At 41.0% G+C, this 23,360-nt stretch overlaps 1 protein-coding gene across 1 annotated transcript in view; it reads right to left on the bottom strand.

Moving 5' to 3' along the window:
- The window catches only part of GLRB (glycine receptor beta), a 437,385-nt gene that overhangs the window by 334,368 nt on the left and 79,657 nt on the right, over nt 1–23,360 (bottom strand). The window contains exon 3 of the mRNA XM_053703772.1: nt 14,989–15,095. Within this exon, the coding sequence (XP_053559747.1) occupies nt 14,989–15,095 (107 nt within the window). The remainder of the gene's footprint in view (nt 1–14,988; nt 15,096–23,360) is intronic.

The following is a 23,360-nucleotide window of genomic DNA, read 5'->3' as shown; positions in this document are numbered from 1 at the left end:
TGGATTACACTGCAAAGCAGATAATTCAGAAACTCTTCTAGCAGAAGAAATAGCAACCAAAAACAGAACTTTCCAAGATAACAACTTAATATCTATGGAATGTAAAGGTTCAAACGGAACCCCTTGAAGAACTGAAAGAACTAAATTTAGACTCCAAGGAGGAGTCATGGGTCTGTAAACAGGCTTGATTCTAACCAAAGCCTGAACAAAAGCTTGTACATCTGGCACAGCTGCCAATCGCTTGTGTAACAAGACAGATAAAGCAGAAATCTGTCCTTTTAGAGAACTAGCTGACAACCCTTTATCCAAACCTTCTTGGAGAAAGGAGAGAATCTTTGGAATTTTAATCTTACTCCAGGAGAATCCCTTGGATTCACACCAACAGATATATTTTTTCCATATTTTATGGTAAATCTTTCTAGTTGCAGGTTTTCTGGCTTGGACCAGAGTATCTATCACAGAATTTGAAAACCCACGCTTGGATAAAATCAAGTGTTCAATTTCCAAGCAGTCAGCTGCAGAGAAACTAGATTTGGATGTTCGAATGGACCTTGTACTAGAAGATCCTGTCTCAAAGGTAGCTTCCATGGTGGAGCCGATGACATATTCACCAGGTCTGCATACCAAGTCCTGCGTGGCCACGCAGGAGCTATCAGAATCACCGAGGCCTTCTCCTGTTTGATCCTGGCTATGAGCCTGGGAAGGAGAGGAAACGGTGGAAACACATACGCTAGGTTGAACGACCAAGGCGCCACTAATGCATCCACTAGAATCGCCTTGGGATCCCTGGATCTGGACCCGTAACAATGAATCTTGAAGTTCTAACGGGACGCCATCAGATCCATGTCTGGAATGCCCCATAATTGGGTTAACTGAGCAAAGACCTCCGGGTGGAGTTCCCACTCCCCCGGATGGAAAGTCTGACGACTCAAATAGTCCGCCTCCCAGTTATCTACTCCTGGGATGTGAATAGCAGATAGATGGCAGGAGTGATTCTCTGCCCATTGGATGATCTTGGTTACTTCCTTCATCGCTAGGGAACTCTTTGTTCCCCCCTGATGATTGATGTACGCAACAGTCGTTATGTTGTCCGACTGAAATCTTATGAACCTGGCTTCCGCTAGCTGAGGCCAAGCCAGGAGCGCATTGAATATTGCTCTTAGTTCAAAAATGTTTATCGGGAGAAGCGACTCTTCCCAAGACCATAGACCCTGAGCTTTCAGGGAGTCCCAGACCGCGCCCCAGCCTAAGAGACTGGCGTCGGTTGTGACAATGACCCACTCTGGTCTGCGGAAACTCATTCCCTGAGACAGGTGATCCTGGGTCAACCACCAGAGAAGTGAGTCCCTGGTTACCTGGTCTACTTGAATTTGGGGAGACAAGTCTGTATAGTCCCCATTCAACTGATTGAGCATGCACAGTTGTAATGGTCTTAGATGAATTCAAGCAAAAGGAACCACGTCCATTGCTGCGACCATTAGTCCTATTACTTCCATGCACTGAGCTATGGAGGGTTGAGGTATAGAATGAAGAACTCGACAAGCGTTTAGAAGCTTTAACTTTCTGACTTCTGTCAGGAAGATCTTCATTTCCACAGAATCTATTATTGTTCCCAGAAAAGGAACCCTTGTGGACGGTGACAGTGAACTCTTTTCTATGTTCACCTTCCACCCGTGAGATCTGAGAAAAGCCAACACAATGTCCGTGTGGGCCCTTGCTTTGGAAAGAGACGACGCTTGATTAGGATGTCGTCTAGATAAGGTGCTACAGCGATGCCCCTTGGCCTTAGGACCGCTAGAAGGGACCCTAGCACCTTTGTGAAAATTCTGGGAGCGGTGGCTAAACCGAATGGAAGAGCCACGAACTGGTAATGTTTGTCCAGAAAAGCGAACCTCAGGAACTGATGATGAGTTTTGTGGATTGGGATATGCAGATATGCATCCTTTAGATCCACGGTAGTCAAATATTGACCCTGCTGGATTGTCGGCAAGATTGTCCGAATGGTTTCCATTTTGAAGGATGGAACTCTGAGGAACTTGTTTAATATCTTTAAATCCAGAATTGGCCTGAAAGTTCCCTCTTTTTTGGGAACCACAAACAGGTTTGAGTAAAAACCTAGATCTTGTTCCCCGGAGGGGACTGGGTTTATCACTCCCATCTTTGATAGGTCTCTTACACAATGTAAGAATGCCTGTTTCTTTATCTGGTCTGAAGATAAGCGAGACAGGTGGAATCTTCCCTTTGGAGGAAGTCCCTTGAACTCTAGTAGGTATCCCTTGGAGACTATCTCTAGTGCCCAGGGATCCGGAACATCTCTTGCCCAAGCCTGAGCGAAGAGAGATAGTCTGCTCCCTATCAGATCCGGTCCCGGATCGGGGGCTACCCCTTCATGCTGTCTTGGTAGCAGCAGCAGGTTTCTTGGTCTGTTTACCCTTGTTCCAGCCTTGCATGGGCTTCCAAGCGGGTTTGGGCTGGGCCGCGTTACCTTCTTGTCTAGCGGCAGTGGAGTTATTAGCCGGTCCGTTCCTGAAATTGCAAAAGGAACGAAAATTAGACTTGTTCTTAGCCTTAAAAGGCCTATCCTGTGGGAGGGCATGGCCCTTACCCCCAGTGATGTCTGAAATAATTTCCTTCAATTCCGGCCCAAAAAGGGTCTTACCCTTGAAAGGAATATTAAGTAACTTAGTCTTGGACGACACATCTGCCGACCAGGATTTTAGCCAAAGCGCCCTCCGCGCTACTATAGCAAAACCTGAGTTTTTCGCCACCAATTTCGTTATTTGAAAAGCGGCATCCAATATAAAGGAATTAGCTAACTTTAATGTGTGAATTCTGTCCATGACTTCTTCATAGGAAGTCTCTTTCTGGAGCGACCTTTCTAGTTCCTCGAACCAAAAGGACGCCGCTGAAGTGACAGTAATAACACACGTAGCTGGTTGAAGGATGAACCCTTGCTGAACAAAAATCTTTTTAAGCAATCCTTCCAATTTTTTATCCATAGGATCTTTGAAAGCGCAGCTGTCCTCTATAGGAATAGTTGTGCGCTTCGCTAGTGTTGAAACAGCTCCCTCAACCTTTGGGACCGTCTGCCATGCGTCCCTTCTAGGGTCTACTATGGGAAACATTTTCTCAAATATAGGAGGTGGGGCAAAGGGTACACCTGGCTTCTCCCACTCCTTATCCACTATGCTCGCTACCCTCTTGGGTATTGGAAAAGCGTCGTCGTGCACTGGGACCTCTAAAAATTTGTCCAATTTGCACAACTTCTCTGGTACTACCATAGAATCACAGTCATCCAGAGTAGCTAATACCTCCTTAACCCCTTAATGACTGGACCATTTTTCAATTTTCTTACCCTTAATGACAATGGCTATTTTTACATTTCTGCAGTGTTTGTGTTTAGCTGTAATTTTCCTCTTACTCATTTACTGTACCTACACATATTATATACCGTTTTTCTCACCATTAAATGGACTTTCTAAAGATACCATTATTTTCATCATATCTTATAATTTACTATAAAAAAAATATAAAATATGAGGAAAAAATTGAAAAAAAACACACTTTTTCTAACTTTGACCCCTAAAATCTGTTACACATCTACAACCACCAAAAAACACCCATTCTAAATAGTTTCTAAATTTTGTCCCGAGTTTAGAAATACCAAATGTTTACATGTTTTTTGCTTTTTTTGCAAGTTATAGGGCAATAAGTACAAGTAGCACTTTGCTATTTCCAAACCACCTTTTTTCAAAATTAGTGCTAGTTGCATTGGAACACTGATATCTGTCAGGAATCCCTGAATATCCCTTGACATGTATATATTTTTTTTTAGTAGACATCCCAAAGTATTGATCTAGGCCCATTTTGGTATATTTCATGCCACCATTTCACCGCCAAATGCGATCAAATAAAAAAAATTGTTGACTTTTTCACAAATTTTTCCACAAACTTTAGGTTTCTCACTGAATTTATTTACAAACATCTTGTGCAATTATGGTATAAATGGTGTTAAATACTTCTCTGGGATCCCCTTTGTTCAGAAATAGCAGACATATATGGCTTTGGCGTTGCTTTTTTGTAATTAGAAGGCTGCTAAATGCCACTGCACACCACGCGTGTATTATGCCCAGCAGTGAAGGGGTTAATTAGGGAGCTTTTAGGTTTAATTTTAGCTTTATTGTACTGTAGTAGACAACCAAAATTATTGATCTAGGCCCATTTTAGTATATTTCATGCCACCAAATGCAAATGCTTCTCTAGGATTCCCTTTGTTCAGAAATAGCAGACATATATGGCTTTGGCGTTCCTTTTTGGTAATAATAAGGCCGGTAAATGCTGCTGCGCACCACACTTGTAATATGCCCAGCAGTTAAGGGGTTAATTAGGTAGCTTGTAGGGTTAATTTTTAGCTTTAGTGTAGATATCAGCCTCCCATCTGACACATCCCACCCCCTGATCCCCCCTGACCCCCTCACACAGCTCTCTTCCCTCCCCCACCCCACAATTGTCCCCGCCATCTTAAGTACTGGCAGAAAGTCTGCCAGTACTAAAATAAAAAGCATTTTTTTTATTATTATTATTTTCTTCATACAGTCTGCAGTGATGGATCCCCCTTACCTTACAACCTCCCTGATCCCCCCCATACATCTCTCTAACCCTCCCCCCTACCTATTTGCCGCCATCTTGGGTACTGGCAGCTGTCTGCCAGTACCCAATTTGCCCCCAAAAATAGGTTTTTTTTAGTTTTTTATTTAAAACATTAGTTTTCTGTAGTGTAGCTGGCCCCCCTCAATAACCTACATCCCTCCCCCTCCCAGATCCCTTACGTGACAATGGAGATCCCTTCCTTCAACTGCATCTTTATTTTTTTTAAGAGGAGTGCATAAGTTGCGCGCGCAAACACCCCCCCACCCCCTCCGCCGCAACCGCCGAGAGTACTACATTTGAGCCGATCGGGCTAGAAGTAAGTAAAAAAAAATAAGCAAACGCAATTTGAGAGTGGCCCTCTCTGCATCGGTGGGTAAAATATGGGATTGCAGTGATGGCTCAATGTTGAGGCATCACTACAATACCTTGTAAGCTGCTGGAAGCGATCATGATCGCTTCCAGCACTTCAAACAACAGAGGACGTACCAGGTACGTCAATTGTCATTAAGGGGAGCTTTTCCTATGACGTACCTGGTACGTCCTCTGTCATTAAGGGGTTAAGCAAAGCGCGGAGATGTTCTAGCTTAAACTTAAATGCTACTATATCAGGTTCTGCCTGTTGAGAAATTTTTACTGAGTCTGAAATTTCACCCTCAGACAGCCCTTCCCTCACAGCCAATTCTGATTGATGTGAGGGTAAAATAGATAAGGCATCGTCAGCGTCTGATTGTTCATCCTTTTTATCTGTATTTAAAACTGAACAATCACGCTTTCTCTGAAATGCTGGCAGTTTGGATAAAAGATTTGCTATAGAATTATCCACTACTACTGTTAATTGTTGCATAGAAATAAGCACTGGCGCGCTAGGTGTCGCCTGCGCGGGCAAAGCTGGTGTAGACACAGAAGGAGAGGATGTAGAACTATCCCCACTACCTTCATTAGATAAATCATCTTGGGCAACATTATGAAATGTAACAGAGCTGTCCTTATTTTGTTTGGACGCTATGGCACAATTATCACAAACACTCAAAGGGGGAACCACATTTGTCTCTACACACACAGAACATAGGTTATCTGATGGCCCAGACATGTTAAACAGATTTAGGCAGGCAAACAATGCAATAAAAACGATTTTAAACAAAAACGTTACTGTCTCTTTAAATAATAAAATGACACACTTTATTTCTGAATGTTCAAAAAACTATGAAGGCAATATCCGATTTTTATGAAATTTGGACCCCAGTGTATTAATGCTTATAAAGTATTGCACAGCAAATATGGAGACTCTAGCTCTTAAAACAAGCAAACCGGAGCTAATTGTTGGATTTAACCGTTTTTATACACCACTATCCCTGCTACAGCATTGCTGTAGCTTTTTACCTTCCTTAGGGGTCAACCATCCACAGAAAAAAGCCTTCTGGAGTCACTTTCTGAGCCACAGGACCCTCTCACATGAGACTGCATGCACTGCCTGAAATCAACTGCCAAAATGAGGCCTCCTCCCTCAGTACACTAGAGTGAAGGGGCCTTCCTGACTAGAATTAGGTGTCTAAAACAAGCCAGATCAATAAAAAACGTTCCCAAGTGTATATGAGCTTATAAAACATTTCAAATGCCATATTGTAATAAAAACCAATCGATTTGGCCCCTAACAGTGTCTACCAGCATAAAATTCAAAAAAGGGAAGCCTGTTATCTTTTTTGCTGAGGTGAAAGAAAAATGGCTTACCGTTTTCCCTGAGGGGAAAAATGACTGTCATCTAGCATTAGCCTGTGTTGTTAGAAGGAGACTAGTCATACCTGAAGCAGATGAGTCTGCAAGCCGTTACCCCCAACTGAAGTTCTCTGGTTTCAACAGTCCTGTGTGGTAACAGTAATGGATTTTAGTTACTTGTGCTAAAATCATAGCCCTCTTAAACAGAAATCTTCATCACTTTTCTGTTATAGAGTAAATAGTACAAGCCAGCACTATTTTAAAATAACAAACTCTTGATAGAAGAAATAAAAAACTACAACTAACACCACAAACTCCTCGCCATCCCCGTGGAGATGCTACTTGTTCAGAGCGGCAAGGAGAATGACTGGGGGGCGGAGCCAGAGGGGGAGCTATATGGACAGCTCTTGCTGTGTGCTCTCCTTGCCTTTCCCTGTGGGGGAGAATATTTCCCACAAGTAATGGATGACACCGTGGACCGGACACACCAATGTTGGAGAAACAATACCTATGTTGATCGCATATTGTAGTCGCTCCAAAAAGGAGGGGGAAATGGGAATCACTATCAGATGCAAATTATATTATGCATAGTGTAAAAAAACACACGTATTATCCGATAAATGAAACTAGTGTCATCATTATGTAACCCCATTTCTACGGCGGCATACAACATGCGATAAACAGGAAATATATTAAATTTCATTTTATATATAATCCAACTATGCACACAAGTGATCAGTGTAAACTATGACCTTACTTAAAACCAAAAAACAATTGGCAAATAGTACATATATACATCCAAGATCAAACAAATTAGACCAGCGGTCGCCAACCAGTGGTCCGTAGACCACTGGTGGTCCACGAGAAGATGTTGGTGGTCCTTGACACCATCAAACAGGCATTAATCTCCTCTGATGGTGTCACCCCCGTTGCGCCGCATTCTAATAATTTTCCTGCGCAGAAAGCCATTCCACCTGAATTACAGTAATTGACATCCAGCAGATCAGCCATATCCCACCAGTATTATAGTAATTGCCAGTAACATCAGTCGTGGTTAGCTCACATACATATTGAGAGCTTTCTGAAATAAACTTTATGACTCCAATGTCTGTCCACGATCATATGTAGTTTTGAATAATTCCTTATTGGGGAGGTAACTTGAAAGTCTTGTGGTCCTTTTAAACATAATTATTTTTTCCCACTTTCTGCCTCTGTTTCCAGCTCAAAAGTTGGCACTCACCCTTCATCTGTCATTTGGAAGTTTTCTCTCAGTTCTGTCATTGTGAGTTAATTCCAATTCTTAAAAATGTGTAAATATATACATAATGTAAACTTAGCTATGGTTATACTAGTTATGTACAGTGTGTATATATATATATATATATATATATATATATATATATATATTATTATTATTATGCACCATTAAATTCCGTACCTTTTAAAAAAAAAATCATGTTAGTGGTCCACGGGATTCAAAATTGTGAGTTTAGTGGTCCTTGAGGTCCAAAAGGTTGGCGACCCCTGAATTAGATGGTCTAAGATGTCACAAATCACGCCCTCAGTAGTACCACAATGCATAGGGCCGCTTCATGACCCGATAGAGTATGTTAGAAACTTTTGAATAAGCAGTGAAATCCAAATAATAATGCTCTAAAATCCATGGAGGTATTGAGGCCCCTTGGGGCTAAAGTGTCCATACTCTAAAGTTGTAATAATTTATTTGCACAATTACCACCCCTAGACAAGGGGGGTACATGGTCAATCAACATTGGCCTCATGCTGGACACAGCGTGTTTAAACTTGGCGAAATGGCGTGCTACTGGCTGGTCAGATTCAACTTTGGTGAGTGCCTCTCTTATAGCACAATGGTGGTTGGCCATACGCTCTTGAAAAGTGGTCACAGTTTTACTGATATACACCCTGGAACATGGGCAAATGAACATGTATATCACAAAGGTACTTGTGCAGGATAATCAATGGCGTATCTGGTTTCTGTAGTTGTTGTGCAGGTGTTGAAATGTATTGCCCCTATGCATACCATTGCAGGTAATACAGCTTCCACATGGGAGACAGCCCACCTTGGCTGATTTTAGCCATGTCACCTTGCTGTAGTGTTTGACAGGATCAGACTTAACCAACAGGTCTCTTAGATTCTTTGCGGTACACTATCCTGGGGGCAGAAGTCCTCTGAAATGGGAGCATGGGATCAGTCCCCACCACCGGCCAATGTCGTTTCACAGCCTTTGTCAAATCCTTACATCCCGGTGTATATGTAGTGACCATGTTAAGTTGTTGTACAGGGTTGATCATAACCACTGATTCCATATTTGTGCCAGTATCGGTGTTCAATAATTTCTCCTGTATCATCTCTATCTCCTCCCTGGCATAGCCTCTCATCGAGAGTTTATCTCCCATCTCCGTTAGTTGTGTTAGCATCATGGATGTTTCACTGTTGTTCCTCATGAACCGAGTGAGCTGAGAAGTTAGAATCCCCTTCTTTTGGTGCCTGGGATGAAAACTTCTCGCATCAAGCAAAGAATTGCGATCGGTTGGTTTCGTATATAACGATGTGCCAAACCGTATTTGATCGCAGGCTCCAATTTTAAAGATATTCAAATCTAGAAAGTACACTGTGCTTAAATCATACTCAAGTTTGAATCTTATTGGACTTGCCATGGTGTTCAAATGTGACACCCACCCCTGCAATTCATCTATGCTACCTCTCCAGATCAAAAAGACATTGTCGATGTAGCGTGTGTAATATCGCACATTGGGATGGTCAAATGGCTTCATCAATTCTTGTTCATACCAAGCCATATAAAGATTTGCATAGCTGGGTGCTACGTTCGAACCCATGGCAGTGCCTGCAACCTGTAGGAAATACTCATTTTCAAATTTGAAATATTTTTTTTCCAAACAGAGGGTTAAGAGTTTGCACAAAAATTCAATAGGCGAACCATTATACGAGATGCTCTGAGTCACCATGGACCTGACAGCCTCCACCCCTTCAATGTGGGGGATCACAGTATATAGGCTATCAACGTCCATGGTGACTAGGACATCATCACTCTGTAAGTCCATATATCCCTTGAGTGTTCTGATTTTACTAGGCGAATCCTGTAAATAGGTCTGTGTGTTCTTAACAGTATATTGGAGGTGAGAGTCAATATAGATCGCTAATTTTGACAGCACTGATCCTCTGGCAGACACAATCGTTTTTTTTATATGCTGGTTGATATACACAGGTTATAACGTCAGCTTGAACTTAGGACCATTTTAGGGAACAAGCTTATGTGCCAACACCTTTTAAAAAAGCTTCTACTTTTGAACCACATAATACTCACACATCTCTCAGAAGTTACACAGGATTACTTAGCCATGGCATTAAAGAAACCCCCCAATCATATATTTATCCTAATCTCAGCTCTGACGAATCTAAGGCTTTGGTTGACCTCTGTAATGATACATCTATCATCATCCGCCCTGCGGACAAAGGGGGATCCATAGTGATCCAGGACTATACTGAATACAGACAGGAAGCACTTAGACAGCTGTCTGATGTTAATACATACATAAAATTAAGAGGGAATCCTACTATACCATTTAAAAATGCAATTGATGGCTATTTAAATTGAATCTGGTATATTAAGTGAACAGGAGCTATCATTTTTAATCACTGAGTATCCTAAGGTACCAGTTCTGTACCTTTTACCAAAGGTCCATAAAACCTTAGTAAATCCACCGGGCAGACTGATTGTGTCTGCCAGAGGATCAGTGCTGTCGAACTTAGCCATCTATATTGACTCTCACCTCCAACATACTGTTAAGAACACACAGGCCTATTTACAGGATTCGCCTAGTATAATCAGAACACTCAAGGGATATATGGACTTACAGAGTGATGATTTCCTAGTCACCATGGACATTGATAGCCTATATACTGTGATCCCCCACATTGAAGGGGTGGAGGCTGTCAGGTCCATGGTGACTGGGAGCATCTTGCATAATGGTCCGCCTACTGAAGTTTTGTGCAAACTCTTAACCCTCTGTTTGGAAAAAAACTATTTCAAATTTGAAAATGAGTATTTCCTACAGGTTGCAGGCACTGCCATGGGTTTGAACGTGGCACCCACCTATGCAAATCTTTATATGGCTTGGTATGAACAAGAATTGATGAAGCCATTTGACCATCCCAATGTGCGATATTACACACGCTACATCGACAATGTCTTTTTGATCTGGAGAGGTAGCATAGATGAATTGCAGGGGTGGGTTTCACGTTTGAACACCATGGCAAGTCCAATAAGATTCAAACTTGAGTATGATTTAAGCACAGTGTACTTTCCAGATTTGAATATCTTTAAAATTGGAGACTGCGATCAAATACGGTTTGGCACATCGTTATATACGAAACCAACCGATCGCAATTCTTTGCTTGATGCAAGAAGTTTTCATCCCAGGCACCAAAAGAAGGGGATTCTCACTTCTCAGCTCACTCGGGTCATGAGAAACAACAGTGAAACATCCATGATGTGAACACAACTAACGGAAATGGGAGATAAACTCTTGATGAGAGGCTGTGCCAGGGAGGAAATAGAGATGATACAGAAGAAATTATTGAACACCGATACTGGCACAAATATGGAATCAGTGGTTATGATCAACCCTGTACAACAACTTAACATGGTCACTACATATACACCGGGATGTAAGGATTTGACAAATGCTGTGCGATGACATTGGCCGGTGGTGGGGACTGATCCCATGCTCCCATTCCCATGCTCCCATTTCAGAGGACTTCTGCCCCCAGGATAGTGTACCGCAGGGCAAACAATCTAAGAGACCTGTTGGTTAAGTCTGATCCTGTCAAACACTACAGCAAGGGGACATGGCATGCTTAGGGGCAATACATTTAAACACCCGCACAACAACCACAGATACAAGATACGCCATCGATTAGCCTGCACAAGTACCTTTGTGATATACATGTTGATTTGCCAATGTTCCAGGATGTATATCGGTAAAACTGTGACCACTTGTCGAGAGCGTATGGCCAACCACCGTTGTGCTATAAGAGAGGCACTCACCAAAGGTGAATCTGACCAGCCAGTAGCACGCCATTTCACCAAGTTTAAACACGCTGTGTCCAGGATGAGGTCAATGTTGATCGACCATGTACCCCCCTTGCCTAGAGGTAGTAATCGTGCAAATAAATTATTACAACTTGAGAGTAGGTGGATCCACCGGATGGACACTTTAGCCCCAAGGGGCCTCAATACCTCCCTGGATTTTAGCCCCTTCTACTGAAGATGACGAGCATTATCATCTGGATTTCACTGTTTGTTCAAAAGTTTCTAACATACTCTATCGGGTCATGAAGCGGCCCTATGCGTTGTGGTACTACTGAGGGTCTGATAATTGACATCTTAGGCCGTCTAATTTGTTTGATCTTGGATGTATATATGTAATATTTGCCAATTGTTTTTTGGTTTTAAGTAAGGTCATAGTTTACACTGATCACTTTAGTGCATAGTTGGATTATATATAAAATGAAATTTTAATGTATTTCCTGTTTATCACATGCTGTATGCCGCTGTAGAAATGGGGTTACATAATGATGACACTAGTTTCCTTTATCGGATAATACGTGTGTTCTTTTACACTATGCATAATATAATTTGCATCTGATAGTGTTTCCCATTTCCCCCTACTTTTTGGAGCGACTACAATATGCGATCAACATAGGTATTGTTTTATACTGGTTGTGCACCTTAGTATTTTTCATAACCGCATATGTCATTGTTTATGTATACCGTTACCATGACAACGCCGGTACTCACGTCATGACACTGCGCATGTTGGCGCTGACTGACGACGTCACTAACAGGTGTTTGACGGCGGGAGACTCAAACTACGGTTATTGTTAAATAAGTATATAAGGTGTAATTTGATGTATGTTTGTCACTGCTTTTAGGTCTTCTTGTTGTATTTTGTTGACATTTGACAAAGGCACAGGAATGTGCCGAAACGTTATGTCTTTATTTTTTTTAAATGATGAAATAAATAATTTTTTTATTCAAATACCATTGAGTGCCTGTGCCTTGGGATTGATTTGGATACATTTTTGCAGCGCACCATGTAAGATTGTGCAGTCCCATACACACACACGTAATATATATATATATATATATATATATATATATATATATATATATATATATATATATATATATATATATATATATATATATATATATATATATATATATATATATCAAAATTCCTTTGTTGTTTTGGAAAAATGTGACCCCTTCCTCAGATTGAACATCACTGCAATAAAAAAAAAATAATATTCAGTAAGTGCCATCTCTTTCCCATGCTTGAGACTATTCTGAGACATTATACCATTATTTTAATTAACAATAATGATAAGAAGCAAGTCCCACAAAATACTCATAAGCACTATAAACTGTAATGAATAGCAGTGAGCTAGTGCTGTCCTATAAGATTACTTTCCATTCAAAAATAAAATAAGTTAATCTCTATTCAAACCCCTTGTAATATATTATAGTAAGAGTACTCGGTAGCCCTTAGATTTTAGATTTTAAATACAGTTGTCAAGTCCAGAACCAGATCCCTTCAGGCCCTCTCATTATCTATTTTGTTTGTGTCTAGGAAATTACCAGTTGACTGTGTCACCCTTATTGCAGTAACTTTGGTTTGAAGCTAGCGTGTATTGCTGTAGACTGAGGTTATGAGAGATCTCTGAGTGATTACTGGGTTTCTCATTATTTGCCCTAATGTAATGAACTCTTCTTTCATGCTTTTAGCTTTGCTGTGTACATCTAAGTGAGTGTTGCTCTGTGTGACGTTTGATATTCTTACGTGATTTTTCATACTGGGATTTGCACTAATGCTATACTTAAATAAAACAAGTTAGCAAACACATATATTATACATCTCTTCCATTCAGGTCTAAGACTTCCTACTACCATAAGAGATTTAAAAAAACAGAATTTATGCTTACCTGATAAATTACTTTCTCTTACGTTGTATCCAGTCCACTGATTCATCCTTCCTTGTGGGATATTCTCAATCCCTACAGGAAGTGGCAAAGAGAGCACACAGCAGAGCTGTCCATATAGCTCCCCTCAGGCTCCGCCCCACCAGTCATTCGACCGACGGTTAGGAGAAAAAGGAGAAATCATAGGGTGCAGTGGTGACTGTAGTTTTACAAAAATAAATTTGAACCTGACTTAATTGCCAGGGCGGGCCGTGGACTGGATACACCGTAAGAGAAAGTAATTTATCAGGTAAGCATAAATTCTGTTTTCTCTTACATGGTGTATCCAGTCCACGGATTCATCCTTACTTGTGGGATACCAATACCAAAGCTTTAGGACACGGATGAAGGGAGGGAACAAGTCAGGTAACCTAAACGGAAGGCACCACTGCTTGCAAAACCTTTCTCCCAAAAATAGCCACCGAAGAAGCAAAAGTATCGAATTTGTAAAATTTGGCAAATGTATGCAGTGAAGACCAAGTCGCTGCCTTACAAATCTGTTCAACAGAAGCCTCATTCTTGAAAGCCCATGTGGAAGCCACAGCTCTGGTGGAATGAGCTGTAATTCGTTCGGGAGGCTACTGTCCAGCAGTCTCATAAGCCAATCGGATGATGCTTTTCAGCCAGAAGGAAAGAGAGGTAGCAGTTGCTTTCTGACCTCTCCTCTTACCAGAATAGACAACAAACAAGGATGATGTTTGTCTGAAATCTTTAGTTGCATTTAAATAGAATTTTAAAGCACGAACCACATCAAGATTGTGTAACAGTCGTTCCTTCTTAGAAACTGCATTACGGCACAGAGAAGGAACAATGATTTCCTGGTTAATATTCTTATTAGAAACCACTTTTGGAAGGAAACCAGGTTTGGTACGCAAAACAACCTTATCTGCATGGAACACCAGATAGGGTGAATTACACTGCAAAGCAGACAATTCAGAAACTCTTCGAGCAGAAGAAATAGCTACCAAAAACAAAACTTTCCAAGATAATAACTTAATATCTATGGAATGCAAAGGTTCAAACGGAACCCCTTGAAGAACTGAAAGAACTAAATTTAGACTCCATGGAGGAGCCACAGGTTTGTAAACAGGCTTGATTCTAACTAGGGCCTGGGAAACGCCTGAACGTCTGGTACAGCTGCCGGACGCTTGTGTAACAGGATAGACAGAGCAGATATCTGTCCCTTTAAGGAACTAGCTGACAAACCTTTCTCCAATCCTTCTTGGAGAAAAGACAATATCCTTGGAATCCTAACCTTACTACAACATTCACTTTACCCTCCCGTGGAGATGCTACTTGTTAGAGCGGCAAAGAGAATGACTGGGGGGGCGGAGCCTGAGGGGAGCTATATGGACAGCTCTGCTGTGTGTTCTCTTTGCCACTTCCTGTAGGGATTGAGAATATCCCACAAGTAAGGATGAATCCGTGGACTGGATACACCGTGTAAGAGAAATATCTATGTCTTATATATTTGTATTCACTTTTTAATTTAGGTCCATAGAAATAATGGGGAGATTGAAACTTTAAGAATAACAAAACATGTAAAAGCATAAACAAACCTTTGAAATTTGGTCGTATCCTTTGATCGTAACTAACCAAAAGCCTATTCAAAATGTTGCTGGTGGAGTTAACAGGAACTCTTGCAAGATCCTCTGCAGATTGTTGGCTGCAAAATAAAATAGTATTTATTAAATTACTTATCATTGTCATTATTTTGTATTTAATTCATCCATATATATATTAATGGTAGGCATAGTTTCCTTATATTTATATTTAACATATTGACACAATACAAATTTTGTAATTTATTTTTTTATTTAAATTTTTAAAAACGTACCTAATATGGAGAATATATATATATATTTACATTTGCCTTCTGCCCAAAATAGCCCCTTTACCATCTAAAGCTTTCAACATAAATTGAAGTCTATCAACGCAAATGAATGCATAACCAAAAAGACAAACGTTAAATTTAAAATACAGAGCAGTGCATCTTAAACTCGATAAGAAGCATTTTTAGTATCACTAAAGCAGTGATAACTTTAAAATAAGCAATTTGTTTGCAATCACATGTATAATGCAAAAACCCTTCTAATCAAATGTAAAATGCACCATTGTGAATTTTACATTAAGCTTTTATGTTGTTTTAATGGTCCCCAATGAATGTTATCCAACTTTCTTTTAGTAACATTTTTATAAACAAAAAATCATGTATTCTTTCTTGTCTTTTATTAGTACTCAAGTAAGCAAACTCGGGGGGAAAAAAAACTGAACTTTACTCTCAAATAGTTCAGACACTGAAAATGTGTTTAATAAAACACCTGAGGCAGAACGATTTTAAAACAGGGAAAGTAGAAGTAAACAAGTATTAGTATTATAATCGTTAACGTTTACTTGCATAGCGCTGAAAAATTCTTTAGTGCTGGAAATAGAAGGAAATGAGCTGGAATTATATTTAAAAAGTTTTCATTTATTTTTTACTTAACCTAATTAAAATATTTCAACCCTTTTGCTGCTGAGCAATTTTCACACCCCTGTGCATTAGCTATTTGGCCCTCGTTACCTTTTCTGTTAGGTACCCGCACAAATTATACCTCATTTCAGCAGACCTAGCATTTTTAGAAAATAATTTAGTTTGCCTAAATATCAAGAAAAACGCCACCATATGAAAAGCAAAAAATAAACAAAAATATTAAAGCAAAAAATAAAATTAAATAAATATTATATTTTTGATATATTGTCACTCATTTAGCATCAGTTTACCTTCCCAAAACAGCAAAATGTATGATTTTATTCTTTGTTCAATTAACAATTAAAAATCAGAAAAGAGAACAATTATTATTTTCGCATAATTCACCAATTTGCAATTTATACAGAAAATGAGTAGGTTAAAAATATCTAACCATACAAATATTATATACATTTAAAATTACACAGAATTCTGATTACCCAGAGGAATAGTTTAACCCACTTTGTCAATGTATGTATAGTCCTACCATGTCTGAAATCACTTAACGTAGCAAAAAATATTTAGAAACAAACAAAAAAAAAAATGTACCAATAGTCACCCTGTATAAATTTCACCTATTTTAACATTCTACCAGCTCTTCCGTTTATCTTGCTATTGGTCTTACTATGGCGATCACTTTATAGCAATAAGGACACAAAAGAACTTTACTTGAATTGTCAAACCGCACTCTTTTAAATGTGCAGCATTATGATACATTATTATGGTAATAAAGGCCTATTAAAAGGCATCAAAACCCCAAAAATAGAACCAAAGTTGAAAGATCTTTGTCATTTTTCCTCATCTCAATCAATGAACTTGGGGGCTCTCAAATGTATGTATCTGCTGTGGAGGGCAATAGGGGACCCCGCCCATGTTGTCCCATATGCTTATGGTTCTGACAGGTGATCACGGTTAACACAGTGGTCAGCAGATAACACCCACTTTGAAAAAGGCCTTACATCTTTAAAAAGAAGGATCACTTGCCCAATTGCAGGGCATATTTTTGGGGTGCAAGGGTTCCTTTTATAGCCCAGAGAACTGTAAAAGGCACCAGGTATAAAGGTGATTGCTATTTCTATGGCAATCACCTGCTATTTAAAAAGGGCATGAAATCACTTATTTGATTATGAATAATCCCATATGTCATATGAGGGGTATTGTGTGTATGTTTGTTGTATGCTGTCTTTAGGGGATATGGACTCTTTTGAGGCCATTGTCCCCATACAGTAAATACATTAGGTACGTGATTTGCATAAAAATGTAAATAGCCTACTAATGACATGGGTATGAGATCTCACACTGGAAAGAGGGGTTCTATTATTTTAAACTGGGCTCTCATACCTATTTGTGTTTATGGGGAGTGGGGGCTCTAAAAACAGAATTTATGCTTACCTGATAAATTTCTTTCTTTTGCGATGTACCGAGTCCACGGATTCATCCTAACTTGTGGGATATTGTCCTTCCTGACAGGAAGTAGCAAAGAGAGCACCACAGCAGAGCTGCCTATATAGCTCCCCCCTTAACTCCACCCCCCAGTTATTCGACCAAAGGCCAAGGAAGAAAAGGAGAAAATATAAAGGTGCAGAGGTGACTGAAGTTTACATAAAAAATACTATCTGTCTTGAATAGACAGGGCGGGCCGTGGACTCGGTACATCGCAAAAGAAAGACATTTATCAGGTAAGCATAAATTCTGTTTTCTTTTGCAAAATGTACCGAGTCCACGGATTCATCCTAACTTGTGGGATACCAATACCAAAGCTTAAGGACACGGATGAAGGGAGGGACAAGACAGGAACCTAAACGGAAGGCACCACTGCTTGCAAAACCTTTCTCCCAAAAATAGCCTCCGAAGAAGCAAAAGTATCAAATTTGTAAAATTTGGAAAAGGTATTAAGCGAAAAACAAGTTGCAGCCTTACAAATCTGTTGAACAGAAGCATCATTTTTAAAAGCCCATGTGGAAGCCACCGCTCTAGTGGAGTGAGCTGTAATTGTTTCAGGAGGCTGCTGTCCAGGAGTCTCATGAGCCAAATGGATGATGCTTTTCAGCCAAAAGGAAAGAGAGGTAGCCGTAGCCTTTTGACCTCTACGCTTTCCAGCATAGACAACAAACAAAGAAGATGATTGGCGAAAATCTTTGGTTGCCTGCAAATAAAACTTCAAGGCACCAACCACGTCCAAGTTGTGCAACAGACGGTCCATCTTAGAAGAAGGATTAGGACACAGAGAAGGAACAACAATTTCCTGATTCATATTCCTGTTAGAAACAACCTTAGGGAGGAACCCAGGTTTGGTACGCAAAACCACCTTATCAGCATGGAAAACAAGATAAGGCGAGTCACATTGTAATGCAGATAGTTCAGAAACTCTTCGAGCTGAAGAGATAGCAACTAGAAACAGAACTTTCCAAGATAGAAGCTTATTAGCTATGGAATGCATGGGTTCAAACGGAACCCCCTGAAGAACTTTAAGAACTAAATTGAGACTCCATGGCGGAGACACAGGTTTAAACACAGGCTTAATTCTAGCTAAAGCCTGACAAAAAGCCTGAACGTCTGGGACATCGGCCAGACGCTTGTGCAACAAAATAGACAAAGCAGATGTCTGTCCCTTTAAGGAACTAGCGGACAATCCTTTCTCCAATCCTTCTTGGAGAAAAGACAAAATCCTAGGAATCCTGATCTTACTCCATGAGTAGCCTTTGGATTCACACCAAAAAAGATATTTACGCCATATCTTATGATAGATCTTCCTGGTGACAGGCTTTCGAGTCTGAATCAAGGTATCTATGACGGACTCAGAGAAACCCCGCTTTGATAAAACCAAGCGTTCAATCTCCAAGCAGGCAGTTGCAGAGAAATTAGATTTGGATGCTTGAATGGACCTTGAATCAAAAGGTCCCGTCTCAGTGGCAGAGTCCATGGTGGCAGAGATGACATGTCCACCAGGTCTGCATACCAAGTCCTGCGTGGCCACGCAGGCGCTATCAAAATCACTGAAGCTCTCTCCTGTTTGATTCTGGCAATCAGACGCGGAAGGAGAGGGAATGGTGGAAACACATAAGCCAGGTTGAACGACCAGGGTACTGCTAGAGCATCTATCAGTACTGAGACGCCATCAGATCCAATTCTGGTGTGCCCCCTAGCTGAACCAGTTGAGCAAACACCTCCGGATGGAGCTCCCACTCCCCCGGATGACAACTTAGAAAATCTGCCTCACAGTTCTCTACCCCTGGGATATAGATCGCTGATAGATGGCAAGAGAGAGTCTCTGCCCATCGGATTATCCTGGAAACTTCTATCATCGCCAAGGAACTCCTTGTTACCCCCTGATGATTGATATAAGCTACAGTCGTGATGTTGTCCGACTGAAACCTGATGAATCCGGCCGAAGCCAGCTGAGGCCACGCCTGAAGAGCATTGAATATCGCTCTTAATTCCAGAATATTTATCGGTAGGAGGGCCTCCTCCTGAGTCCACAAACCCTGTGCTTTCAGGGAATTCCAGACTGCACCCCAGCCCAGTAGGCTGGCATCCGTCATCACAATAACCCACGCTGGCCTGCGGAAACACATTCTATGGTCTCTTGATCCAGATTTACCTGAGGAGATAAATCTGCATAATCCCCATTCCACTGTTTGAGCATGCATAGTTGCAGTGGTCTGAGATGCAAGCGAGCATGAACTATGTCCATTGCCGCTACCATAAGTCCGATTACCTCCATACACTGAGCCACTGACGGCCGAGGAATGGAATGAAGAGCTTGGCAGGTTGTTAAAATCTTTGATTTCCTGACCTCCGTCAGAAATATTTTCATGTCCACTGAATCTATCAGAGTTCCCAGGAATGGAACTCTTGTGAGAGGAATAAGAGAACTCTTTTTCACGTTCACCTTCCACCCATGAGATCTTAGAAAGGTCAACACTAAGTCCGTGTGAGACTTGGCAAGTTGGAAAGTCGACGCTTGAATTAAGATGTCGTCTAGATAAGGCGCCACTGCTATGCCCCTCGGCCTTATGACCGCCAGAAGGGACCCTAGCACCTTTGTGAAGATTCTTGGCGCCGTGGCCAACCCGAAGGGAAGAGCCACAAACTGGTAATGCCTGTGCAGAAAGGCAAACCCAAGGAACTGGTGATGATCTTTGTGGATAGGAATGTGTAAATACGCATCCTTTAGATCCACGGTAGTCATATATTGACCCTCCTGGATCATTGGTAAAATAGTCCGAATGGTCTCCATCTTGAAGGATGGAACTCTTAGGAATTGGTTTAGGATCTTGAGATTTAGAATTGGTCTGAAGGTTCCCTCTTTTTTGGGAACCACAAACAGATTGGAGTAGAAACCTTGCCCCTGTTCTGTTTTTGGAACTGGGCAGATCACTCCCATGGTAAAAAGGTATTCTATACAGCGTAAGAATGCCTCTCTTTTTGTCTGGTTTACAGACAATTGAGAAAGATGGAACCTCCACCTTGGAGGAGAATCTTTGAAATCTAGGAGATATCCCTGGGTTACAATTTCTACGGCCCAGGAGTCCTGAACATCTCTTGCATAGGCCTGAGCAAAGAGAGAAAGTCTGCCCCTACTTGATCCGGTCCCGGATCGGGGGCTACCCCTTCATGCTGTCTTAGTGGCAGCAGCAGGCTTTTAGGCCTGTTTACCCTTTTTCCAAGCCTGGTTAGGTCTCCAGGTTGGCTTGGATTGAACAAAGTTCCCTCTTGCTTTGCAGCAGGGGAAGAGGAAGCGGGACCACCCTTGAAGTTTCGAAAGGAACGAAAATTATTTTGCTTGGTCCTTGTCTTATTTGACTTATCTTGAGGGAGGGCATGACCCTTCCCTCCAGTGATATCTGAAATGATCTCTTTCAGTGCAGGCCCGAATAGGGTCTTACCTTTGAAAAGGATGGTCAAAAGCTTAGATTTAGATGACACATCAGCTGACCAGGACTTAAGCCATAACGCTCTTTGCGCTAAAATGGCAAAACCTGAATTCTTTGCCGCTAACTTAGCAACATGAAAAGCGGCGTCTGTAATAAAAGAATTAGCCAACTTAAGGGCCTTAATTCTGTCCAAAATATCATCTAGTGGGGTCTCCATCTGAAGAGCCTCTTCTAGAGCCTCAAACCAAAAAGCAGCTGCAGTGGTTACTGGAAAAATGCACGCTATAGGTGGAAGAAGAAAACCCTAAAAACAGGATGGGGAGCGAACGGAATACCTGGTCTATCCCACTCCTTAGTAACAATGTCCGAAATCCTCTTAGGGACCGGAAAAACATCAGTGTAAACAGGAACCTCTAAATATTTGTCCAGTTTACACAATTTCTCTGGAACGACAATAGGGTCACAATCATCCAGAGTAGCTAAAACCTCCCTGAGCAATAAACTGAGGTGCTCTAGCTTAAATTTAAATGCCGTCATATCTGAATCTGTCTAAGGGAACATCTTTCTTGAATCAGAAATCTCTCCCTCAGACAGCAAACCCCTCATCCCTACCTCAGAACATTGTGAGGGAATATCGGATACGGCTACTAAAACGTCAGAAGGCTCAGCATTTGTTCTTAAACCAGAGCTACTGCGCTTCCCTTGCAACCCTGGCAGTTTAGATAAAACCTCTGTGAGGGTAGTATTCATAAATGAAGCCATATCTTGCAAGGTGAAAGAATTAGATGCACTAGAAGTACTTGGCATCACTTGTGCGGGCGTAACTGGTTGTGACACTTGGGGAGAACTAGATGGTGAAACCTGATTTACTTCTGTCTGAGAATCATTTAATGCCAAATTCTTATAAGTCAAAATATGCTGTTTGCAATTTATAGACATATCAGTACAATTGGGACACATTCTTAGAGGGGGTTCCACAATGGCTTCTAAACAAATTGAACAATGAGTTTCCTCCGTGTCAGACATGTTTAACAGGCTAGTAATGAAGCAAGCAAGCTTGGAAAACACTTTATTTAATGAAAAAAAACACAATTTGCAAAAACTGTACCGTACCTTTAAGAAAAAAAAAAAAAAAGGAATATACAAACTGCAAAACAGGTTAAAATTGCTTCAAAAAATCCGAAATTTTAACAGTGTACCCACTAAGCTTTAGAAGGGTTGCACCACAAGTAAAAAAGCAATAGACCCCCAAATGAAAAAAACGGATTGATAATTGTCTAAAACCGGTTAAAAACCCCTATAGCACCTTGCCGCAGCTCTGCTGTGGCCCTACCTGCCCTTAGGAAGTGATATGGGGTTTAAAGCTTCAATTAGTCCCTCAGAAGACTCTCAGGACCTCAGGAGAAGTTGCTTGCTGCTTGTAAATATAGGCCCCGCCCACCTCACTTGATGTTGCTGGGGCCTACACAAAACTAACAAACCCTGCCTGAAAGCCATGTGTGTTATAAAGAACCCCAAAGAACCCTCGAGCAAATGTCCCATAAAACAGAAAATGTAACTCCCAGACACAAAAATGTTTGTCCCAAATTCACATAACAAACTGAGTGCCCACAAAAAATTAACCCTTTATGCAAGCTAGTAAAAACCTCTGATAACACTAGGATTGCTGCTTACCCTTCCCCTAATGGGGATACTGTCAGCCTTTCTGAGTTAACACAGTCTCTGCAGAAAACATGACTGAACATACCTCATTGCTGTATAGCAAGAAACCGTTCCTCACACTGAAGTTTTCCTGTACTCCTCAGCTTCTGTGGGAACAGCAGTGGACCTTAGTTACAAAAAGATCATCATCCTCCAGGCAGAAATCTTCATCTATGTCCTGCCTGAGAGTAAATAGTACAACACTGGTACCATTTAAAAATAACAAACACTTGATTGAAGATAAAATAAAACTAAGTTCAACACCTCTTCTCTTTACTCTTCCTGCTTAAAGCCAGCAAAAGAGAATGACTGCGGGGTGGAGTTAAGGGGGGAGCTATATAGGCAGCTCTGCTGTGGTGCTCTCTTTGCTACTTCCTGTCAGGAAGGACAATATACTACAAGTCAGGATGAATCCGTGGACTCGGTACATCTTGCAAAAGAAAGTGCCCCCCTCCTTGAAACACAGTATGGGTGTATACTTGGCTCATACCTTGCTAATAAAATCAGGAGGATGAATAGGGGCTCTGTAGTAATCCCTTCACCCACCACTGGAAATCACTTTATTTCCAGTAGAGCAGGTAATTACAATTTTCAATGGTGATCAGGTGCATCGGGGGGGTGACCACTAATTTGAAAGAGGAGTATGCTCTTTCAGTTTAAAAATGTTTAAAAATGTATGGGAAATTTAGGTTTATTGCTGAATATGAAATAACTATCTCTGTAAACAAATAGGCTAAATATGGAGAGAAAGCAGGGTTTATTATCTTCTCTCTATATTTAACGACATTTATCTGTTTTGTATTTCTCCCAGTATACACAGAGAGACCAATAATTAGGACACGAT

Source organism: Bombina bombina, chromosome 2, assembly GCF_027579735.1.
Source record: "Bombina bombina isolate aBomBom1 chromosome 2, aBomBom1.pri, whole genome shotgun sequence".
NCBI lineage: Eukaryota > Metazoa > Chordata > Amphibia > Anura > Bombinatoridae > Bombina > Bombina bombina.
The sequence above is the reverse complement of the archived record's forward strand: the minus strand, read 5'-3'. Positions and strand labels throughout refer to the sequence as shown.